This window comes from Lolium perenne, chromosome 2 (assembly GCF_019359855.2).
Source record: "Lolium perenne isolate Kyuss_39 chromosome 2, Kyuss_2.0, whole genome shotgun sequence".
NCBI classification, from domain to species: Eukaryota; Viridiplantae; Streptophyta; class Magnoliopsida; order Poales; family Poaceae; genus Lolium; species Lolium perenne.
In genome coordinates this window covers 205,601,266-205,626,098 of record NC_067245.2, presented here as the reverse complement: position 1 = coordinate 205,626,098, position 24,833 = coordinate 205,601,266, and the positions used below count along the sequence as shown (strand labels likewise).

The following is a 24,833-nucleotide window of genomic DNA, read 5'->3' as shown; positions in this document are numbered from 1 at the left end:
CCTACGCATATAGGCCGCTTTCAGTGATCAATTTCCTGTATTGAGCGGGAATCCCCGACATCTTTACGTCTCGTCGTCGCTTCAAAATCAGTGCAGCAGGTTTTCGAAATCAGTGCATCAGGGTTGGTCGGCAGGCCGGATTCCCGCTCGAGGCCTGCCTCCAAAGTCGTCGCTGCTGCATGCCCGAATTTTTCTGGTTATTAATTAAAATAAGTTAAAAGATAATTTGGCTAATGATTTTATTTTTGGCAGATCTTTAGTATTCAAATAAGATGTTAATGTTTGCATGCAACGAAAATTAAGTAGTTAATAATAGTGGAGTTGAAACCTGTTTTTTGTGTGCATACAACTAGTAGTACGCATCGATTAAGATAGATAAAATGTGTAGTAGCTAATCTAGTTGTTTATTACATGCAAGTCTTACATGCTTAGTTAATAAAATATGGTGCAACCAGAAGCTAGTAGTACTAGACGATGTGCATGTATAATGTATTGATACATTGAACCATGCATGCATGATTAGCCAACGTGCTGCATGCAGGGAGGGCCCTGCCGCCGGATGGAGTGGAGGCATCTTCCACGTCGTGCTGCCGCCGGACGTAGGGGCGATTTAGGACGGCTAACGTGCCGCCACCTGGTGCGGCGGCGGGGCCTTGCCGTCACAGCCCCTGGCGGCAAGCGCCACGTGTCGGCTGGGGGCCCTGCCGCCACCCAGCAGGTAGTCTTTTTTGCCAATTTCAGTCACAGGTGGTCCTTTCTGTCAATAAATTGAGGCAGGTGGTCTCTTTTGACAAAAATTCGAGTAATTTGGCCGGTGATTCATGCATGCATGGGCTCCTCCTTTCCGGCCGCCTGTCACATCCGATCCGATCATCATGGCCTGCGACGCATTCCAGTACTGCAGGAACTATTCTTGGCACTAGTAGCAGAGATTAGTAGTCATCCACGACCTCAGGTACGGTACGAGCATGAATGGTGCGCACCAGCCTATATATTCATCATACGACTACCGGTAATATTACGTACGTACGCCGTAGTGTGATAGCGTCGTACACTCGTACGTAGTATTCGTACCTACATAAACCTGCGTGCCTGCGTTGGAACTTGGGTACGGATCAGCGCACAGAGGCCGCTCGTGCCTTGTGAGCCGACCGGCCAGGATCAAGTACTGCTCCTACCAGCGAGAGCTCGAGGAGAGCCCGACTTTAACTAATCTAGCCCATTTCACTAGGGTGGGGCAGGCCTTAGTTGGGCTGTGCTTTTTTATTTTTTTTCATAATTTCTATATAAGACATATGGGCTGGGCCAAATCTTAGGGTGGTCCCCGCCCCACCCTTCCACCCTGTTGGCTCCGCCCCACCAGCTGTGTGTGAGTGAGTTTGTCCCAGCTTCTGGCCTGTAGGAGGGAGCACGATCGATCATCACGCAATTCGCGGTCGACTGCGGCAGCAGGATCATCACGCAATTCGCGTTTGCTGCTGCTAACAAGTGGATCGCTGGACCGCGGACGGTGGCCGGCGCGATCTGCATGCTCATTCACGACTCACGAGCATTGCGCAGGCAGATTCATGTGCCCAAGAACGGGCCAGGCGCGCGATAGATACGGCTACGCCGGCTCGTGATCAGTTTAGTTGTAACATTTCTCAGCTAATATTGTAGTTCAGTTTGTACCTGGAGTATTACACCATGTTTTCACTTTTCACAGGCTGCGGCAACTCCTCGTTGAGCTCTCATGTCCTGTTGCCAAAGCCACCGTGGTCTATTGCGACAACGTCTCCGCCGTCTACCTCTCCGCCAACCCGGTCCACTATCGCCGCACCAAGCATATTGAGCTGGACATCCACTTTGTTCGGGAACAGGTGGCCCTTGGACACATTCGAGTACTTCATGTGCCCACCTCCCAACAATTTGCGGATATCATGACTAAGGGTCTCCCTACGGCGTCATTTGAGGAGTTCCGGTCCAGTCTATGCGTTCGACCAGGCGACGCTTCGACTGCGGGGGGGGGTGTTGAGATACATATCCTTGTATATCCGGATGTGTATCTTCTGTAGTTATGTATAGCGATACATATCTTTGTATTTATTATTGGGGCCGCCTCCTTCCTTGTATAGTCGAGGACGTGGTCTATATATGTAACGCCATATGCAACCAATCAATACATTGTGAGTTGCATCCCTTTCTACACTCGGTATTGGTCTTCTATTGGGGTGAATAGCTCACAAGCGACATCTTTCCAGGGAATTGGACAGAAGACGACGACGTTGGAGAGAATGGCTCAGGTGCGACAGATCATACGTAAAGAATAGATGTGCATTGCTACTCCATCAGTGATCGTGCGCCGCTCTCTGGCTTTACTCGAGGAGTGGAGGGAAGCGCAGCAAAGTAATTTCCAGCCAGAGTCCGAAGCGGTGGTGCACTGGCAGCCACCAGCCGAGGGCTGGACCAAGGCCAACACGGATGGTGCTTTTCTTGCGCGGGAGGGAGTTGGAGCTAGTGGTGTGATTCTCAGGGATCACCATGGCAGATTCGTCGAAGGATCTTGCCGTTTTTTCACTGCAATTCCTGACCCAGAACGAGTTGAGCTCCTTGCCTGCAAAGAAGCGCTGATCTTAGCGAAGGGAAAGGATGTTCAGAGGGTGTGTTTGGAGTCGGACTGCCTTGGTGCTGTGGCAAAGCTTCGAAGCAGTGACATTGACCGGTCTCTTCATGGTCCATTGGTGGAGGAGATCAAAACATTGCTGGGTGGCTTCGTCGATCACTCAATTAGGCATGTGCGCCGTAAGTGCAATGAAGTAGCGCATCGCTTAGCGAAACATAGCTGCAGGAATAAAGTTTGTAAGGTGTGGTTTCCCGACCCGCCAGAATTTGTTGTAGACCTCTTGGCATCTGAGTGTGCCTCTGTTTAATATATTGCAGCTTTGATCTCAAAAAAAAAAAACTCAGACACGACAGTCGTCATTACAACCTCTAACGTTGTGGTCCGACGTGTTTTAACAGCCGTTTTTAGGTTAGCTTAGGAGAGCCGTTGCTCCAGTGGGTCCCACCCATTATCCCTCCTGCGGCACTGAAGCTTCTGCCCGTCTCCTCCTTATCCGGCGGCGGCGCCGTCCAGTATAAGCAACAGCGGAGGAGCCCCCGTTGACTTTGATGGCTACACTTACTTCAAAAATAAAATCATGGATTAGACCACGACACTCATAAAAAAAACCTTTCAGAATGTTTACTCGAGAAAATACCATTTTACTTAATCATAAGACTTTTCGAAATCAATCGTTAATATCACTCCATTCATTTTTTCCCATATAGCTCATCAACAGTTTCATGTAGGATTACAACCTCATCTAGGATATTTCTTCCTTGCGTGAAAGTAGTTGAGTAGGATGCACAACATGAATAGCAACCAAACTTATCCTATTAGTCACGATTTTAGTGAATATCTTGAAACTAACGTTTACAAGACGCATAGGTCTATATTGTTGGACCCCTTCTGATTTAATAACCTTTGGCAGCAATATAATCTTACCGAAATTGAGGCGAACTGAGTATCTAGCATGAAGAGCAATGAACTACTCGAGCAGATCTATTTTGATGATCTCCAATAAGTTCTGATAAAACTCAGCTGAAAAACCGCCCGAACCCGGGGTTTTGTTGTGCTCCATTTAGAAACCGTCTTTTTTATATATTTCATCTCGAAATATGGATCAGTAAGTAGGGCATTTTTCCTCTTCGAATACTTGTTGAATATCTTTTGTTGGGGAATCATCCATCGAGAATTCACCTTCCTCAATTTCGCCAAACATATATTTATAGTAGTTTTTTATAGGCTTTGAGTTTCTCATGGGCGTCCCCCGACCATCCCCTCAACCTAAATAAGAGAGTCAATAAGTTTCTTCCAGTGTCCGTTGTTAGCGACGTTGTGAAAATATTTTGTATTTGAATCTTTTTTAAAATAAATTGGGATCTTGATCATTGATACTATTTAAGTTAGTGTGCACGCAAAATACAAGCATGTACATTGGATTGATTTTTTTAATTTAATCTCCTCCATAGATAGTGGCCGTACTTCTGCATGGACTTCTAACTCATCAATAATTGATGATAATCGATGTGAGATTTAGCTTAATTCTTTTTTTTTTAAAAAAAAAACCACCGATCTAATAATGATTATCAACATTAATATAAATAGCCCAAAAATTAATAAATATGATAAATAGGCATTTAACCACCTAGCAACGATTACATACAATAGGTCAGGCGTGCAGCCGTCCTAGCCTCTGTATCATCGAACCCGAGCAAAGCTTATCCTAGTAGAGCCTGTTGTAGTTGATAGACACACGAAGGTCTAAAAGAACCAACGCAGTAGAGCAACAATTATCGTTAATGCCTGCACTGCCTACTTCCACGCCTTTGCCAATGGGAGGCGACGGAAGTGTATGATCCCCAGACTCATCACGGAGGAGGGGGAACTTACTTCCCAGGAAGACATGATGGGGCATGTCTATCAGTTCTACCATGGTCTGATGGGCACGGTAGGGGAGGAGAGGGTCTTCTCCCTGGCACCTAACCTTTGGCCGGTTACCCAGAGGATTGGCGCAGAAGAGAACAGGGCTCTTGAGCTCACCTTCACGGCGGAGGAGCTGGATGAGGTCCTGGCTGGTATGAAGCCCGATTCAGCCCCAGGCCCGGATGGCCTTCCTGTGCTCTTCTTCAAGAGGTTCTGGGGATCTCTTAAAGCGCCTATCCTTCAGATGCTCAATGACTTTGTCCTAGGGAGGATTGACGTCGCGCGCCTCAACTATGGAGTTATCTCCCTCATCCCTAAATCCCACGGCGCTGACAACATCAAGCAGTTTAGGCCTATCGCTCTTATCAATGTTATTTTTAAATTCTTCGCTAAAGCTTTTGCTACCCGTCTTGCTCCTATTGCTTCTAGAACCATTGACCGTAGTCAGACGGCTTTCATCAAGGGTCGGAGCCTGCACGAGGGAGTGCTCGCTCTTCATGAGATCGCTCATGAACTTAGGGTTAAGAAACTGCGGGGGCTCCTCCTCAAACTGGATTTTGAGAAAGCCTTCGATCGAGTGAGTTGGAGCTTCCTGAGGGAGGTGCTCCTCTGTAAGGGTTTTTCTCCGATGATTGTACACCGCCTACTTCAGTTGGTCTCGGGAGGACAAACTGCAGTCAATGTCAACGGTGTCATTGGGGAATACTTCCGGAATGCACGGGGAGTGCGTCAGGGGGACCCTCTTTCCCCGATTCTCTTTGACTTTATGGTGGACTCCCTAGCTGCCATTATTGCCAGAGCTTGCGAATCAGGACACCTCCAGGGGGTCGTGCCACACCTGATTCCTGGTGGTGTCACCCACCTTCAGTACACCGACGATACACTGATCCTTCTTGAACCCTCGGACGTTGGTGTGGCTAACCTTAAGTTCCTGCTTCTCTGCTTTGAGAACATGTCAGGACTAAAGATCAACTTCACTAATAGCGAAGTGGTCGTGACAGGGGTCACTGACCAGGAACGCCAGAAGTTTGCGGATGCCCTGAACTGCAAGCTAGGGAGCTTGCCGTTCAAATACCTTGGCCTACCCGTTAGTGACAAACCCCTTTCTGTGGCGGACTGGAATTTCCTCACTGACAAGGTAGGTCACAGGGTCGAGCCTTGGCAAGGGCTTTTTCTCGCCTCTGCGGGGAGACTCGAGCTAACCAACTCCTGCCTCTCCAGCTTGCCGTTGTTTGCTATGGGGCTCTACCTGCTGCACGACGCAACTCATGGGACCATGAACCGACACCGATCCCGCTTCTTTTGGGAGGGGGCGGGACCCAAGCGCAAGTACCATATGGTGAATTGGGCCACGGTGTGCAAGCCAAATGTAGGATAACGTTGCATAGAAAACAAAAATTTTCCTACCGCGAACACGCAATCCAAGCCAAGATGCAATCTAGAAGACGGTAGCAACGAGGGGGTATCGAGTCTCACCCTTGAAGAGATTCCAAAGCCTACAAGAGGAGGCTCTTGTTGCTGCGGTAGACGATCACTTGCCGCTTGCAAAAGCGCGTAGAAGATCTTGATCACGATCGGTTCCGGCGCCACGAACGGGCAGCACCTCCGTACTCGGTCACACGTTCGGTTGTTGATGAAGACGACGTCCACCTCCCCGTTCCAGCGGGCAGCGGAAGTAGTAGCTCCTCTTGAATCCGACAGCACGACGGCGTGGTGTCGGTGGCGGTGTAGAAGTCCGGCGGAGCTTCGCTAAGCTACGCGGGCAATATGGAGTGGAGGAGCAAAGCTAGGGTTTGGGAGGGGGTGGCCGGCCACTCTATGGGGGGCGGCCAGCTTGTGGTCTTGGGGTTGGCCGGCCCCCTCCCTTGGCCCCTCATTATATAGGTGGATCCCAAGTGTTGGTGTCCAAGTCTTCGAATAAGACCCGAAACCAAAACCTTCCATAGGAGGGGGGAAACCTAGCCCAACTAGGACTCCCACCCAAAGGTGGGATTCCCACCTCCCATGTGGGGGGTGGCCGGCCCCCTATGGTGGAGTCCACTTGGGACTCCACTCCCACTAGGGCTGGCCGGCCATGGAGGTGGAGTCCCTTGTGGACTCCACCTTCCTTGGTGGTTTCTTCCGGACTTTTCTAGAACCTTCTAGAACCTTCCATAGAACCTTCCGCGACATTTTATTTCACATAAAATGACATCCTATATATGAATCTTATTCTCCGGACCATTCCGGAACTCCTCGTGATGTCCGGGATCTCATCCGGGACTCCGAACAAATATTCGAACTCCATTCCATAATTCAAGTACTACCATTTCAACATCCAACTTTAAGTGTGTCACCCTACGGTTCGAGAACTATGTGGACATGGTTGAGTACTCACTCCGACCAATAACCAATAGCGGGATCTGGAGATCCATAATGGCTCCCACATATTCAACGATGACTTTAGTGATCGAATGAACCATTCACATACATTACCAATTCCCTTTGTCTCGCGATATTTTACTTGTCCGAGGTTTGATCTTCGGTATCACTCTATACCTTGTTCAACCTCGTCTCCTGACAAGTACTCTTTACTCGTACCGTGGTATGTGGTCTCTTATGAACTCATTCATATGCTTGCAAGACATTAGACGACATTCCACCGAGAGGGCCCAGAGTATATCTATCCGTCATCGGGATGGACAAATCCCACTGTTGATCCATATGCCTCAACTCATACTTTCCGGACACTTAATCCCACCTTTATAGCCACCCATTTACGCAGTGGTGTTTGGTGTAATCAAAGTACCTTTCCGGTATAAGTGATTTACATGATCTCATGGTCATAAGGACTAGGTAACTATGTATCAAAAGCTTATAGCAAATAACTTAATGACGAGATCTTATGCTACGCTTAATTGGGTGTGTCCATTATATCATTCACACAATGACATAACCTTGTTATTAATAACATCCAATGTTCATGATTATGAAACTAATCATCTATTAATCAACAAGCTAGTTTAAGAGGCATACTAGGGACTTCTTGTTTGTCTACATATCACACATGTACTAATGTTTCGGTTAATACAATTCTAGCATGATATATAAACATTTATCATAAACATAAAGATATAAATAATAACCACTTTATTATTGCCTCTAGGGCATATCTCCTTCAGTCTCCCACTTGCACTAGAGTCAATAATCTAGATTACATTGTAATATACCTAACATCCATGGCATTCTGGTGTTGGTCATGCTTTGCCCTAGGGAGAGCTTTAGTCAACGGATCTGCTACATTCAGATCAGTGTGTACTTTGCAAATCTTTACTTCTCCATCTTCGATGTATTCGCGAATCGAGTGGTAACGCAGCTTGATATGCTTCAGCCTCTTGTGTGACCTTGGCTCTTGTGCATTGGCGATGGCACCCATGTTATCACAGTAAATGATTAATGGGTCCAATGCACTAGGAACCACACCGAGCTCTACAATGAACCTCTTCATCCATACCGCTTCGATGAAGCCTCTCGAAGCCGCTATGTACTCGATTCTGTTGAAGACTTCGCCACCGTGCAATCGCTTCGAGCTTGCCCAGCTTGCGCAGCACCATTCAATATAAACACGTACCCAGATTGTGACTTAGAGTCATCAGGATCAGTGTTCCAACTTGCATCGGTGTAACCGTTTACAACGAGCTCTTGGTCACCTCCATAACAAAGAAACATATCCTTAGTTCTTTTCAAGTACTTCAGGATATTCTTGACCGCTGTCCAGTGTTCCATTCCTGGATCACTTTGATATCTGCTAGTCAAACTAACAACATGTGCTATATCCAGTCTAGTACATAGCATGGCATACATGATAGATCCTACTGCCGAGGCATAGGGGATGTTACACATCCTTTCTCTTTCTTCTGCCGTAGCCGGTCCTTGAGTTTTACTCAATACCTTGCCTGGTAACATAGGTAAGAACCCTTTCTTACTTTCGTCCATTCTAAACTTCTTTAGAATCTTGTCCAGATATGTACTCTGTGATAGCCCTATTAGGCGTCTTGATCTATCTCTATAAATCTTGATGCCTAATATATACGATGCTTCACCAAGGTCTTTCATTGAAAAACTATTATTCAAATATCCCTTAACACTGCTTAATAGTTCTATATCATTCCCGATCAATAATATGTCATCTACATATAATATCAGGAATGCTACAGAGCTCCCACTCACTTTCTTGTAAATACAGGCCTCTCCATGACACTGTATAAACCCGAAGTCTTTGATCACCTTATCAAAGCGTCGGTTCCAACTTCTTGATGCTTGCTTCAGTCCATAGATTGAACGCTGAAGTTTGCATACTTTGTCAGCATTTTTAGGATCGACAAAACCTTTGGGTTGTACCATATACAACTCTTCCTCAATGTCTCCATTAAGGAACGCCGTTTTGACATCCATCTGCCAAATCTCATAATCGAAAAATGCAGCTATTGCTAACACAATCCTCACAGATTTTAGCTTCGCTACAGGTGAGAATGTCTCATCGTAGTCAACTCCTTGAATTTGTCGGAAACCCTTTGCGACAAGTCGAGCTTTATAGACAGTAATATTACCATCAGCATCTGTTTTTCTCTTGAAGATCCATTTATTCTCGACAGCCTTACGGCTATCAGGTAAGTCTACCAAAGTCCATACTTTGTTATCATACATGGATCCCATTTCGGATTTCATGGCTTCTTGCCATTTGTTGGAATCTGGGCTCATCATCGCTTCTTCATACGTCGCAGGGTCCTCATCATTGTTATCCACAATCATGACATTTAGACAAGGATCATACCAATCAGGAGTGGCACGTTCCCTTGTCGATCTGCGAGGTTCTGTAGTTTCCTCGTTCGAAGTTTCATGATCATTATCATTAGCTTCCTCTGTTGCAGGTGTAGGCGGTACAGGTACAACTTCCGATCGCGCTACTGCGATCAACGAGTATAGATTCATCAATCTCATCGAGTTCTACTTTTCTTCCAGTCACTTCTTTAGTGAGAAATTCTTTCTCAAGAAAGGTTCCGTTCTTAGCAACAAAGATTTTGCCTTCGGATCTGTGATAGAAAGTGTACCCTATAGTTTCCTTAGGGTAACCTATGAAGACGCATTTCTCCGCTTTGGGTTCTAGCTTGTCCGGTTGTAACTTCTTTACATAGGCTTCGCAACCCCAAACTTTCAGGAACGATGACTTAGGTTTCTTATTAAACCATAATTCATACGGTGTCGTTTCTACGGATTTTGATGGTGCTCTATTTAAAGTGAATGCGGCTGTCTCTAATGCATAACTCCAAAATGATAACGGCAAATCAGTAAGAGACATCATACTACGAACCATATCTAAGAGAGTTCGATTACGACGTTCGGACACACCGTTTCGTTGAGGTGTTCCCGGTGTCAATTGTGAAAGTATTCCGCATTTCTTTAAATGCATGCCAAACTCATAACTCAGATATTCACCTCCACGATCAGATCGTAGAAATTTGATCTTCTTGTTACGTTGATTTTCTACTTCACTTTGAAATTCCTTAAACTTCTCGAAAGTTTCGGATTTATGTTTCATGAAATAGATATACCCATATCTACTCAGATCATCTGTGAAGGTTAGAACATAACGATAACCACCGCGCGATGCTACGCTCATTGGTCCACATACATCGGTATGTATGATTTCCAATAAGTCAGTAGCTCGCTCCATCATACCGTAAAATGGAGTCTTTGTCATTTTTCCCATTAGACATGCTTCGCATCTATCAAGTGACTCAAAGTCAAGTGATTCAAGTAATCCATCTGTATGGAGTTTCTTCATGCGTTTCACTCCAATATGACCAAGACGACAGTGCCACATATAAGTAGAATTATCATTAAGTTTAATTCGCTTAGCATCAATGTTATGTATGTGCGTATCACTACTATCGAGATCTAACAGAAATAAGCCATTCTTTTGTGGTGCTCGACCATAAAAGATATTATTCATAAAAATAGAACAACCATTATTCTCAGACTTGAATGAATAACCGTCTTGCATTAAACAAGATCCGGATATAATGTTCATGCTCAACGCAGTACATAATAGCAATTATTTAGGCTTAAAACTAATCCCGAAGGTAGATGTAGAGGAAGTGTGCCATTGCGATCACATTGACCTTGGATCCGTTTCCAACGCGCATCGTCACTTCATCTTTCAATAGCTTGTCGTTTATTCTTTAGTTCCTGTTTCGAGTTACAAATATGAGCAACCGAACCAAAGATCAAATACCCAGGTACTAGAACGAGAACCAGTGAAATGAACATCTATAACATGTATATCAAATATACCTTCTTTCTTCTTCTTGACAAGGCCGCTCTTCAGATCAGCGGATACTTGGAGCAATTACGCTTCCGGTGTCCCTTCTCTTTGCGATAATAGCACTCAGCATCGGGCTTAGGGCCGTTCTTAGGTTTCATAGGAGGCGTGGCAGCTTTCTTGCCACCCTTCTTGAATTTTCCCTTAGACTTGCCCTGTTTCTTGAAACGGTGGTCTTGTTGACCATCAACACTTGGTGCTCTTTCTTGATCTCAATCTCAGCAGCTTTTAGCATGCCAAAAAGTTCAGGTAACTCCTTGTTCATGTTCTCGCATATTGTAGTTCATCACAAAGTTCTTGTAACTTGGTGGCAGTGATTGAAGGACACGATTAATCCCGGTCTGTTAGGAATCACTATTCCCAAGTCATCGAGTTTCTTCGCATGCCCGGTCATGGCGAGCATGTGCTCACTAACGGAGCTGCCTTCTTCCATCATACAGCTGAAGAAATGTTTCGATGCTTCATAGCATTCCACGGCCGCATGAGTCTCGAATATAGCTTTCAGCTCATTCATCAACTCATGAGGATCATGGTGCTCAAAACGTTTTTGAAGATCGGATTCCAGACTGCACAGGATGGCACATCGAACTTGAGAGTACCGAGTTTTCCGAGTCGCGTAAACAGCTTTTACTTCATCGGATTCATCTTCTGCGGAGGGTCACCTAGCGGTGCATCAAGAACAAATTGCAGATTTCCGCCGAGAGGAAGATCCTCACATGACGGAACCAGTCGGTGAAGTTGCTACCGTTGCTCTTAAGTTTCTCTTTCTCTAGGAACTGATTAAAATTGATTGGGGACGCCATCTCTACAACATATATTTGCAATAGTTTAGACTAAGTTTATGACAAATTGAGTTCAAATTTTAATTCAACATAATTAAAAACCTAAGTGAACTCCCACTCAAAACAATATCCCTCGCATTGTCTTAGTGATCACACGAACCAAATCCACCGCACCTAAACCCGATCATCACGAGAAAAGGTGTGATTTCAATGGCGAACACTCAAAGTGTTCATCATATCAACCATATGATTCATGCTCTACCTTTCGGTATCACGTGTTCCGAGACCATGTACCGTACATGCTAGGCTCGTCAAGGCCACCTTAGTATCCGCATGTGCAAAACTGTCTTGCACCCGTCATATGTACTTATTGAATCTATCACACCCGATCATCACGAGGTGCTTCAAACGACAAGACTTGGCAACGGTGCTACTAAGGATGAACACTTTATTATCTTGAGATTTTAGTGAGGGATCATCTTATAATGCTACCGTCGCGATCTAAGCAAAATAAGATGCATAAAAAGGATTAACATCACATGCAGTTCATATGTGATATGATATGGCCCTTTTGTTCTTGCGCCTTTGATCTTCATCTCCAAAGCACGGATATGATCTCCATCATCTTCGGGCATGATCTCCATCATCGTCGGCGTAGCGTCAAGGTCAATGGCGCCGTCTTCATGATTGTCCTCCATGTAGCAACTATTACAACTACTTTGAAATACTACTCAACATGAAATTTAAAGACAACCATAAGGCTCTGCCGGTTGCCACAATACAATAATGATCATCTCATACATATTCATCATCACATTATGGCCATATCACATCACCAAACCCTGCAAAAACAAGTTAGACGTCTCTAATTTGGTTTGCATATTTTACGTGGTTTAGGGTTTTCGAGAGAGATCTAATCTACCTACGAACATGAACCACAACGTTGATACTAATGTTTTCAATAGAAGAGTAAATTGAATCTTTACTATAGTAGGAGAGACAGACACCCGCAAAGCCTCTTATGCAATACAAGTTGCATGTCGAACGAGGAACAAGTCTCATGAACGCGGTCATGTAAAGTTAGTCCGAGCCGCTTCATCCCACTATGCCATAAAGATGCAAAGTACTCAAACTAAAGATAACAAGAGCATCAACGCCCACAAACCATTGTGTTCTACTCGTGCAACCATCTATGCATAGACACGGCTCTGATACCACTGTAGGATAACGTTGCATAGAAAACAAAAATTTTCCTACCGCGAACACGCAATCCAAGCCAAGATGCAATCTAGAAGACGGTAGCAACGAGGGGGTATCGAGTCTCACCCTTGAAGAGATTCCAAAGCCTACAAGAGGAGGCTCTTGTTGCTGCGGTAGACGATCACTTGCCGCTTGCAAAAGCGCGTAGAAGATCTTGATCACGATCGGTTCCGGCGCCACGAACGGGCAGCACCTCCGTACTCGGTCACACGTTCGGTTGTTGATGAAGACGACGTCCACCTCCCCGTTCCGGCGGGCAGCGGAAGTAGTAGCTCCTCTTGAATCCGACAGCACGACGGCGTGGTGTCGGTGGCGGTGTAGAAGTCCGGCGGAGCTTCGCTAAGCTACGCGGGCAATATGGAGTGGAGGAGCAAAGCTAGGGTTTGGGAGGGGTGGCCGGCCACTCTATGGGGGGCGGCCAGCTTGTGGTCTTGGGGTTGCCGGCCCCCTCCCTTGGCCCCTCATTATATAGGTGGATCCCAAGTGTTGGTGTCCAAGTCTTCGAATAAGACCCGAAACCAAAACCTTCCATAGGAGGGGAAACCTAGCCCAACTAGGACTCCCACCCAAAGGTGGGATTCCCACCTCCCATGTGGGGGGTGGCCGGCCCCCTATGGTGGAGTCCACTTGGGACTCCACTCCCACTAGGGCTGGCCGGCCATGGAGGTGGAGTCCCTTGTGGACTCCACCTTCCTTGGTGGTTTCTTCCGGACTTTTCTAGAACCTTCTAGAACCTTCCATAGAACCTTCCGCGACATTTTATTTCACATAAAATGACATCCTATATATGAATCTTATTCTCCGGACCATTCCGGAACTCCTCGTGATGTCCGGGATCTCATCCGGGACTCCGAACAAATATTCGAACTCCATTCCATAATTCAAGTACTACCATTTCAACATCCAACTTTAAGTGTGTCACCCTACGGTTCGAGAACTATGTGGACATGGTTGAGTACTCACTCCGACCAATAACCAATAGCGGGATCCTGGAGATCCATAATGGCTCCCACATATTCAACGATGACTTTAGTGATCGAATGAACCATTCACATACATTACCAATTCCCTTTGTCTCGCGATATTTTACTTGTCCGAGGTTTGATCTTCGGTATCACTCTATACCTTGTTCAACCTCGTCTCCTGACAAGTACTCTTTACTCGTACCGTGGTATGTGGTCTCTTATGAACTCATTCATATGCTTGCAAGACATTAGACGACATTCCACCGAGAGGGCCCAGAGTATATCTATCCGTCATCGGGATGGACAAATCCCACTGTTGATCCATATGCCTCAACTCATACTTTCCGGACACTTAATCCCACCTTTATAGCCACCCATTTACGCAGTGGTGTTTGGTGTAATCAAAGTACCTTTCCGGTATAAGTGATTTACATGATCTCATGGTCATAAGGACTAGGTAACTATGTATCAAAAGCTTATAGCAAATAACTTAATGACGAGATCTTATGCTACGCTTAATTGGGTGTGTCCATTATATCATTCACACAATGACATAACCTTGTTATTAATAACATCCAATGTTCATGATTATGAAACTAATCATCTATTAATCAACAAGCTAGTTTAAGAGGCATACTAGGGACTTCTTGTTTGTCTACATATCACACATGTACTAATGTTTCGGTTAATACAATTCTAGCATGATATATAAACATTTATCATAAACATAAAGATATAAATAATAACCACTTTATTATTGCCTCTAGGGCATATCTCCTTCACCAAAGGCGTTCGGAGGATTGGGAATCCTTAACACTAAATTTATGAATATCGCGCTTATGCTCAAATGGATCTGGAAGATCTATCAGAACAGCGAGGGGCTATGGGCTGACCTGCTAAGGGCCAAGTATCTGGGAGACCATGACTTGTTTTCTCCAGCAGTGCCGACTAAGGGCTCGCAGTTCTGGAATGCCATTCAGAAGATCAAACGGTATTTCAAAATGGGAGCCAAGCACAAGGTACGGAATGGGAAACGTACCTACTTTTGGCTTGACTGGTGGACGGGCACGGGGCCCTTGCGTCTGACCTTCCCCCGCCTCTTTGCTTGTTGCGATAACCACTTTGCCACTGTTGAAGGGGTGCGTGACAATGAAGGTTGGCACATCCGGTTTAGACGCTCCTTCGGTCTCGCGGAGACGGTGGAATGGGACAACCTCTGTAGGATCTTCGACCTCACTCCCATCCTTTCGGGCGAGGACGAGGTCCGCTGGTCGCTGGATCCTTCCGGGGAATACTCCACTAACTCTATGTACTGTAAACTTTCCCAGGGCGGGGCCATAACCCACTTCAAGGAGGTTTGGCGCACCAAGGTTCCGCCTAAGATACGCGTCTTTCTCTGGCAGCTGATTAGGGGTAGGCTGCCAGCCGGGGACCAGCTGGTCAAGAGGCGGGGGCCCTCTGATGGAAGCTGTGCCCTTTGCGGTGGCTGGGAGACTTGCGATCACATTTTCTTTGAATGCCATCTAGCGAGATTCATGTGGGCAGGAATTAGGGAACTTCTGCACTGCTCTTGGAACCCGACAGGGGTCGCGGATTTCATTGCCATTGTCAATGGCCTTACGGGTCGTCTCCGTAGGACAGCTTGGTACACCTTTGCGGCCCAATCCTGGGCCCTCTGGAACATCCGCAATAAGCTAGCTATAGAGGGATCCTTGATCAACAACCCGGCTGATGCTATCTTCAAAATGTCTATCTATATGCAGACTTGGAGGGTTCTGGTCAGACCGAGGGACTTACCGCTCCTGGACGCGGCTCTGGACGAGGTTAGGAGACTTCAGCGACGGCTTCGCGACGACGACGGAGGATGATCAGCGCCTGCGCCCGCATCTTGCACCCCTCTATCGCTTGGCGTTGTAGCGCTTTGTAGCCTTTCTTTCGTTTTCAGTATGGGTACTTGCGGATTTGGATTTGCTTTGTCTAAGGCATCAGTCTAGCTGTTTGGGTGTGAGTTTGTATCGCTACTGTTGTTGCTTCGTGTGCTTTATTTATAAAGCAGGGCCATGGGCCTTCCCTTTAAAAAAACTTATCTAAAAGCACACCAATGAACATGAAAACCGACCAAATTATAGAAAATCCATTCGGTCACACGTCTCCATAAAATCCAAAGAATACTTGTGGCCTTGGGTTGCCATTCCTTTGACAAAATGGCTTGCATAAAAAGGTTAATGAATCATATAGTAGTACTCATATCGAGTCTATTAGAGCATCTCCAGTCGCGTCTCCCAAACCGTCCCCCAAAGGGATTTGGGGCGCGCCGGACAAAAAAAGCGTTCCAGCCGCGTCCCCCAAAGCCCATTTTTGTCCGGCGCGGCCCGATACGGTGTCCGGCGCCCCGAGCCCGTCCCCGTCCCACAGGGGACGCTCCGGGGACGCCGGACACAACGAAATGAGAGGCGAGGAGGCGCGGGGCCGACGCGTCAGCGGCACAGTTAATTTTAACCTAACCGTCGCCTACCTCGCGACGGAAGTTATTCGCGCGCAGCGGCATCTTTGCCTTAATGGCGACGGAGGGGCAGGCGAGACGTCTCGTCGGTGCTGCGCAGCCTCCACGCGTCGCCGGCGTTCGCACGCCACCGCCCGTTCCCGCGCGATCTTCCCGCCTCTTCTCGTCTGTTCCCGCGCTTTCTTCCCGACGCCGGCGTCTATAAAAGGTCTCCCGGCTCATCAATGGTAGCCACCACACCCCGCCGGCAACAAACACAGCCCTCGTCGCTCCACGGCCGTCTCCTCCATCACCAGTGGCAATGGCGAACCGCCCCGGCGATGGCCACTTCCCTCCACCGCCGTCTCCTCCATTGACGAGCCGGCAGCGGCGTGCGGCACTCGAGGAGGCACTCGAGGAGGAGGCCCGCCAGCGGCGTGAGGCGCAGCAGGCGGCGGATCTAGCGGCGTTCTCCGCCCTCGCCTCCGCAGTGAGGAGGCCGCGGCGGCAGCAGCGTGGCAGGAGCAGCGGTGCGACACCGTTGCGGCGTTCGACGCCTCGACGGGACAAGAGGCGCGACGGCGCCGTGCATCGGGAGGAGATGGAGCGACGATGGGCCGACGAGCGCCGGCGCCGCGCGATGAGCGGCAGGCGCTGTTCCGTGAACAGCGTGACTCGATCGAGCGCCGGCGGCGTGAGTCGATCGAGCTCCAGCAGCAGGCGACGGCGGAGGAGCGTCGACGGCGGGAGGCGGCGCTTACGGCGCTATGGGGGAGGCGGGCGGAAGCATGGCGGCGGCCGACGCGTTTGCGGCGGCGATGATGGAGGCGCCAACAGATGTGGAGGAGGAGGCGCCAATGGAGGAGGAGGAGGCCGAGGCGGAGGAGACCGAGGTGGAGGACGACGACGACGACGACGAGTTCGACCGGGTCCGACGACGACGCCCGCACCGGACGAGACGGCCGATCAGCAACGCGCCCTCGTCGAGTCCTTCGAGTCGGAGAAGAAGCTCCGGGACGACGCCCGTGCCCTCGAAGAGGCGCATATTCGTCGCGCCATCGAGCTCTCCCTCCGTGCGGCGCAGCGAGGGACGGCGGAGGACGCGCGGCGGAGCGGCACCGTCTCGGCCACCGCCGAACGCAAGGAGAGGAGGCGCGCGCAGGAGGAGCTGCGGCGTAGGGGAGGCGACGACGGGCGGGGCCGTCGAACGCGCCGCCGGCGGTCGATAGTCTAGGTTTAGATGAAATCTAGCCGTTTTCATTCAAACTTTGTAATATATAATCAAAATTGAATGAAAACCTTTATTTTCGTGCACAAATATTCATTTGGGGGCGGCGTTTGGGGGACGCGGCTGGGGAGCGACGTCCCCCAAACACGGCACGAACAAAACACGTCCCCCAAACGCTCGATCCGGCGCGGTTTGGGGGACGGTTTGGGGGACGCGACTGGAGATGCTCTTAACGGTTCTTGAAGATATGGCTTCTCCCAAACTGTTTCCTCGGGCACACGTATAAAACCTGCTTCCCCACTCTCTCTCTCCCCCGTGAGTTTCCTCCGTCCCCTCTCGCGTCATCTCTTCTCTCCTATCGAGTCGCTGGTCATGGCCGTGCAGGCGCAGCATGTCTCCCCTGCCTTCCACCACCACCTCCACTCCTACAGGTCTGCGCGCCTTCGGCTTTCTGTATCTCGGTCTCTGTTCAAGAGGGCGATGTCTCAATCCTATGCGTCTTGCAGGGCTCTGGGGGACGGGGCGACGGGTGCCACTCTGTTCCAGGACGAGCGCGGCGGGTGCGCGCCGGCGATGGCCGGGATTGGCAACGCGATGCTGAGCAACGTCCCCAGAAGCGATCTCACCTGCAACGACAACAACCACAACTACGCTTTCGTACCGAGGAAGCGGGCGCGCGTGGTGGCGGCGGCGGCGCCTGGTTTCATGGACGAGCAACCGCGCGGCGTTAGAACGGCTGCGGCGGCGCAGGGGTTTGTGCCCGTCGGCGATATGGCGAGCAGGGCCACGGGTTCCTGCGTCGCGTCAACCAGCGGGATGAGTGGCAATGCCGCCGCCGGCTCGTCGCAGGGCCTCCTGTCGCATCTGTACAACCAGGGAGTGGAGATCGACGCGCTCGTGCGAGTCGAGGTATGTACGATCACCTTGCCCGTGACTAGAATCGATCGAATTCTGGTGATTGATTCTGGACGGTTTTGATGGATGTGTGCAGACCGAGCGGATGCGCGCGGGCTTGGACGAGGCGTGGCGGCGACACGTCCGGGCGCTGGTGGCGGCGGCCGAGCGTGCCGCGGCGGTGCGGCTGCGGGCTGCCGAGGCTACGCTGGAGCTGGCGCGCTCTCGCAACGCGGAGATGGAGGAGAGGCTGCGCCAGATCGGCGCGGAGGGCCAGGCCTGGGTAGGCGTCGCGCAGAGCCACGAGGCCGTCGCCGAGGAACTCCGCGCCACCATCGACCAGCTCCTCCAATCCCCTTGCGCCGGCGGGGAGGGCGAGGCCGAGGACGCGCAATCGTGCTGCTTCGAGACCCCCGCGTACGACAACGCCGCCGCCGACGACGACGCGGCGTCCAAAGCATCGGCGGCGTGCAGGGCCTGCGGTCAGGGCGGGGCGTGCGTGCTGGTTCTGCCGTGCCGTCACCTGAGCCTGTGCCGCGCGTGCGACGCCAGCGTGGACACGTGCCCAGTGTGCGCGGCCACCAAGAACGCCTCGCTACATGTCCTGCTCTGCTGACGCCGTGACCTGTCTTCCGTTTGCCCAATGGCGCAGGTCACAGTTTGTTCAGTTTACAGGGTCGAAGTGAAAGTGGAGTTTTTTTTTTCCTGAACTTTGAAGAAGCCAAGTTTTGGTTAATGAATAGCAGTGCTCTTCTACCATCTCAACAATTTTGTAGCGGATATACTCAAAGACTAGGAGTTTTGGCTAGAACAACTGTCTGGGTGGCTCTGAAGAATCCCTACGATCCAAATTAATTGTCACAAATTGACGCAAAATGTTGCCTAAATCTTGTTTGTACCTGCGACATCAAATTTGGATCAGAGATAGTACCTGCGCGAAATAACAGAACTGGCTCCTGGGGAATCGTTGGAGATTCAATCATGTCACCAATGCAGCCTGAATTCTACTGATAAGGATGAACAGAGTTTATGTGCAAGTGAGAATTTAGTGTTGAGTGGTATGTTTGAAATCTGGATCATTCGGGACAGTGGTTTCGTGTAAATTTATTTCAGGGAAGAAAGAAAGTCTGTTGGAGCCCTAAACTCCATGGTATGATCAGAATGCAGTATGTTTGGTCCGTGTGAATCTTCCCAACAGTCATCTTCTGCCCTCTGAAGTCTGAACCTATTGCTAGGTCAAATGGACAAGCGCAGACGTGTTCGAAGGATCGGGGGAAATCGAAGAATAAGACAAGGTTTTGTTCAGATGTCTGATTCCGCTGCCGAAATGCGGATATGGATGAAACTGTTAGACGTGACGGCAACTATTGCGGTCTGAAGAACATGACTGATTGATTGATTACCTGGTGATCCGATGTAAGCTTATCAATATTGAAAAGGTCTTGGTTCAAGTTCTCGACACATGCAAATGAGCTAGCTCGATCAGTTGCGTCAGCGCGCAAATGGCAAATATAAAGTTGTGTGTAGCAACCTGGTCAAATAATCCTATCCTATTCCTACCTGCCATCAAATTAAAGTGATTTGCACAACTAATCCGTGACCATGTGGTCTTTATTAGCACGCCATCTGTAATGATGGTACTAGGACATGTCGTGTCTGGACTTTGATGCTGCATGTTCCTTGTCTTAGGTAATTCCTGATTAGTCTTTTTTTTAAAAAAAAAAATATCAGTATGTTCTGTGCGGGATTATATGAATCAGGTTGTTATTCTGGTCGAACATTATCACTACATTTGTGCGTAACCAACCTGCACATACGAGATAAGTTAAATAACTGCCCATGTAATTTAGTCCTGAACGAGAAAGACGGTCATACATATATGATACAGATTTTGATTGTAGTTAATACAGTATTTGAAATGGAGATCTTTTTCAATAAGGAGTATATATTAATATCGCGAAGATACCAAATACACCCAGCCTCTGCAACAACGTATTGCCCTAGCGGCATTACGGATGCACACAGCCACAAAAAAAAATTACAGAAAAGAAAAGTCTCGCTACAGTAATCTATTCCTTGGAGCAGCGGTACTAACACCACCGAGACAGCACCAGAAGGCCAGAAAGGTCCACACTCTCAAAACAATACCTTCAACAAGGATAATGTCAGGCACAACCAATTAAGGCCAGACCTTGAGTTTTCACCCTGAAAGGTAAGACTATGAACTTCTCCTATCCAGTCGCCCCCACTAGCATGCCGCTGCTCCAAGTCACAAATCACCAAGCCAATTCCTCATCGCTGCCTGGAGTCGAACCATCAGAACCAAACCTCAGATCTCGGCTTCGACGACATTCTGCGCCAGCATCATGGGACGAGAACATGCCCCATGATATTAACAGCCAGCAGAGCTTTGAAGCGCTCCCTCTGAAACCAAACGGTCAGAGAAAAACATGGGAGCGCACGACCGACTCCCACCCGATCCAGCAATCTCCGGTGGAGTACGCCGGCGGAGCCTTCCGGAACACGCCGCGTCTGCCAGATCAATGAGGACAGGCAACCAGTAGGTCATCATCTTGACATGAGGAGAAACCTTAGGACTGCCACCTTTATTCGCGAGACCGGCAGGCCCCCAAGCCGCCGATCGCCTCCATGCCGGAGAGACCGAAGAGGAAGGCGACTGTACAAGCGCAGGGCTGCAGTACCAGCTCCGAAGGGCCAGATCCCGCCCTGGCCATGGCAGAGTTCATCTAGGCCAGATTGGATCATGGCCTGATGACTCCACTCGCCACCAGGCTCGCGAGCCACAGGCGCACAGCCACCTCCGCGACGGTTCGCCGATGGAGGGCCTCAGGCACCGGCCAAGAAGGGCCGCGCCGCCCCGTGCCTGTAGGAAAACGTTGCATAGAAAACAAAAAAAATTTCCTATCGCGAACACGCAATCCAAGCCAAGATGCAATCTAGAAGACGGTAGCAACGAGGGGATGATCAAGACTAACCCTTGAAGAGATTCCAAAGCCTATAAGAGTAGGCTCTTATTGCTGCGGTAGACGATCACTTGCCGCTTGCAAAAGCGCGTAGAAGATCTTGATCACGATCGGTTCCGGCGCCACGAACGGGCAGCACCTCCGTACTCGGTCACACGTTCGGTTGTTGATGAAGACGACGTCCACCTCCCCGTTCCAGCGGGCAGCGGAAGTAGTAGCTCCTCTTGAATCTGACAGCACGACGGCGTGGTGTCGGTGGTGGTGGAGAAATCCGGCGGAGCTTCGCTTAAGCGTGCGGGATATGGTGGAGGAGAGAGAGACCGCTAGGGTTTGGGGAGAGGGGCGCCGGCTAGGGCACCCTTGAGGGGTGCGGCCATGGTGGTGGATTGAGTGTCCGGCCAGCCCCTCTCTCCCCCTCTTTATATAGGTGGAAGCCCCAAGGCTTAGGTCAAAGAGTCCGAATAAGACCCCAACAAAAACCTTCCAAGTGTCCAAACCTAGGGGGAGTGGGACTCCCCCTTTTCCTTGGTGGGGTGGCCGGCCACCATGGTGGGGAGTCCACTTGGGACTCCTCCTCCCTTAGGTTGGCCGGCCAAGGTGGGTGGAAAGGGACTCCACCTTCCATCCTTATTTCTTCCGGACTTTTCTAGAACCTTCTAGAACCTTCCGTAGAACCTTCCGGATCATTTTAATTCACATAAAATGACTTCCCATATATGAATCTTATTCTCCGGACCATTCCGGAACTCCTCGTGATGTCCGGGATCTCATCCGGGACTCCGAACAAATATTCGAACTCCATTCCATATTAAAATTCTACCATTTCAACATCCAACTTTAAGTGTGTCACCCTACGGTTCGTGAACTATGCGGACATGGTTGAGTACTCACTCCGACCAATAACCAATAGCGGGATCTGGAGATCCATAATGGCTCCCACATATTCAACGATGACTTTAGTGATCGAATGAACCATTCACATACGATACCAATTCCCTTTGTCACGCGATATTTTACTTGTCCGAGGTTTGATCTTCGGTATCACTTTATACCTTGTTCAACCTCGTCTCCTGACAAGTACTCTTTACTCGTACTGTGGTATGTGGTCTCTTATGAACTCATTCATATGCTTGCAAGACATTAGATGACATTCCACCGAGAGGGCCTAGAGTTATCTATCCGTCATCGGGATGGACAAATCCCACTGTTGATCCATATGCCTCAACTCATACTTTCCGGATACTTAATCCCACCTTTATAGCCACCCATTTACGCAGTGGTGTTTGGTGTAATCAAAGTATCTTTCCGGTATAAGTGATTTATATGATCTCATGGTCATAAGGACTAGGTAACTATGTATCGAAAGCTTATAGCAAATAACTTAATGACGAGATCTTATGCTACGCTTAATTGGGTGTGTCCATTACATCATTCATATAATGATATAACCTTGTTATTAATAACATCCAATGTTCATGATTATGAAACTAATCATCCATTAATCAACAAGCTAGTTTAAGAGGCATACTAGGGACTTCTTGTTGTCTACATATCACACATGTACTAATGTTTCGGTTAATACAATTATAGCATGATATATAAACATTTATCATAAACTTAAAGATATAAATAATAACCACTTTATTATTGCCTCTAGGGCATATCTCCTTCAGTCTCCCACTTGCACTAGAGTCAATAATCTAGTTTACATTTGTAAAGATATAACACCTTGGCCTTCCGGTGTTTTATCATGTATTGCTCACGGGAGAGGTTTTTAGTCAACGGATCGACACGCTCGTAAACGTATGTATTTTGTAATTCATTTGCGTCTCAACGCATCACTCATTTCCAAATGAGTCGGCATTAAATATGTTTGGTCTTCTGGTGGAACCTTAATTCCGCGGTCTGAAATATGTCACTAATATTGTCATACACAATATAGCTTCAAAGTTCTGATTCCGTCGGAACTACACCATGTTCTCAAAGAACCTCTTGACTTAACATCCTTTGTCATTGTCAAAACAATGACATACTCTGCCTTCTTTTGTAGAATCCGTCACAATATTTAGAACTCTTCTAAATCTAGCATAGACAACTTCTAGCTCATTGTGCTACCTTTTAAACAACACTTAGTCTAATTTGAGATTGAAATTATATTTTATATGTGACAAAACCAATATCGGTGTAACACCTTACAGCGATTTGTTTGTCATTTCTTCATACAAATATATATATATATATATATATATATATATATATATATATATCCTTAGTTCTTCTAAAGTACTCAAGGATATTCTTACTGTCGTTCCATGATCATCTTATGAATCATTCCGGTATATGCTCATAACATTTTAGAGCACAAGATATCTGATTTTGTACATTTTATTCGTGATCTAAAATCACTCATGTGTTTTTACTCATCGAGTGTCAGATACACTCAAGTCTTGTTAAACCTTCACATGACAAGAACATTTTCTTAATATTTCTATATTGAACTATTTCAATATCCATTCTATGTACTTTGACTTAAACTTATCATGTGTTTCAATCTATCTTCATAGATCTTGACACTAAATATGTTTTTGTCCATATCCTTTCATTGAAGTTAATTTTCAATGAAACATTTTTAATCAAGTATATAATTACATTATTTATAACCAACTATATGTCATCTACATAAAGTATTATAAATATGTTTCAGCGCTCCCACTTAATTTCTTGCAAATGCAAGCCTCTTCATCATTTCTGATGAAATCAAAAACTCTTTGACTATTTCATCTGGTGAAGATTCCAACTCCGTAATACTTACTTCATCCAATTGAAGTTCGTATTCCTATCTAGTATTCTACAGACTAGCAAAACAATTGGTTGTATCTTGTATACATACTTCTGTTAAGTAGTGTATTTTGCCATCCTACTAGCATATCTCATAAAAGAAATATGTAGTGATTACTAGAATAATCCACATAGACTATAAGCATTGCTACGGAAGATCTAATCTTATCGTAGTCAACTCTTTGAACTTTGTCGTAAACAATTTTTCGACAAGTCGAGCTTCTTTAAGGATATTTCATCCAAGTCTATAGATTCATTTACTTTCAAAAAGTATTCATCTATTATGGATTTCATGGCGTAAGGCCATTTTAACGGAGTCAGGGCCCATCATAACTTCTTTGTTTGTAGTTGGTTTATTATTGTTCAAAATCAATCCTTTGTCCACAAATCATTTATTTGATCACAAAGTAAACCATACCTACAAGGTTCAATATGTACTTCGATCTCCATGGCTAAAACACTTTGTAGTCATGGGAGCCATGATCGTCGCGGTCGCTTCCGGAACCAGTTTCCGATGCTGCGCTACTCTGAT

General features: G+C 47.6%; 1 protein-coding gene across 1 annotated transcript; it reads left to right on the top strand.

Annotated features, from left to right (window-relative positions):
• The first annotated feature begins 17,892 nt into the window (after positions 1-17,892).
• Positions 17,893-20,005, top strand: LOC127321083 (probable BOI-related E3 ubiquitin-protein ligase 3). The gene is made up of 3 exons (XM_051350123.2): positions 17,893-18,016; positions 18,092-18,494; positions 18,577-20,005. The coding sequence occupies exons 1-3, from the start codon at positions 17,958-17,960 to the stop codon at positions 19,093-19,095; spliced, it is 981 nt and encodes a 326-aa protein (XP_051206083.1). The 5' UTR covers positions 17,893-17,957; the 3' UTR covers positions 19,096-20,005.
• Positions 20,006-24,833: the final 4,828 nt, after the last annotated feature.

Bases quoted from the DNA above. Each gene is read 5' to 3' on its own strand.
- LOC127321083 (XM_051350123.2), top strand. From the start codon at position 17,958: ATGGCCGTGCAGGCGCAGCATGTCTCCCCTGCCTTCCACCACCACCTC. The intron at 18,017-18,091 runs GTCTGCGCGCCT...TGCGTCTTGCAG, and splicing joins CACCACCTCCACTCCTACAG to GGCTCTGGGGGACGGGGCGA. The intron at 18,495-18,576 runs GTATGTACGATC...GGATGTGTGCAG, and splicing joins ACGCGCTCGTGCGAGTCGAG to ACCGAGCGGATGCGCGCGGG.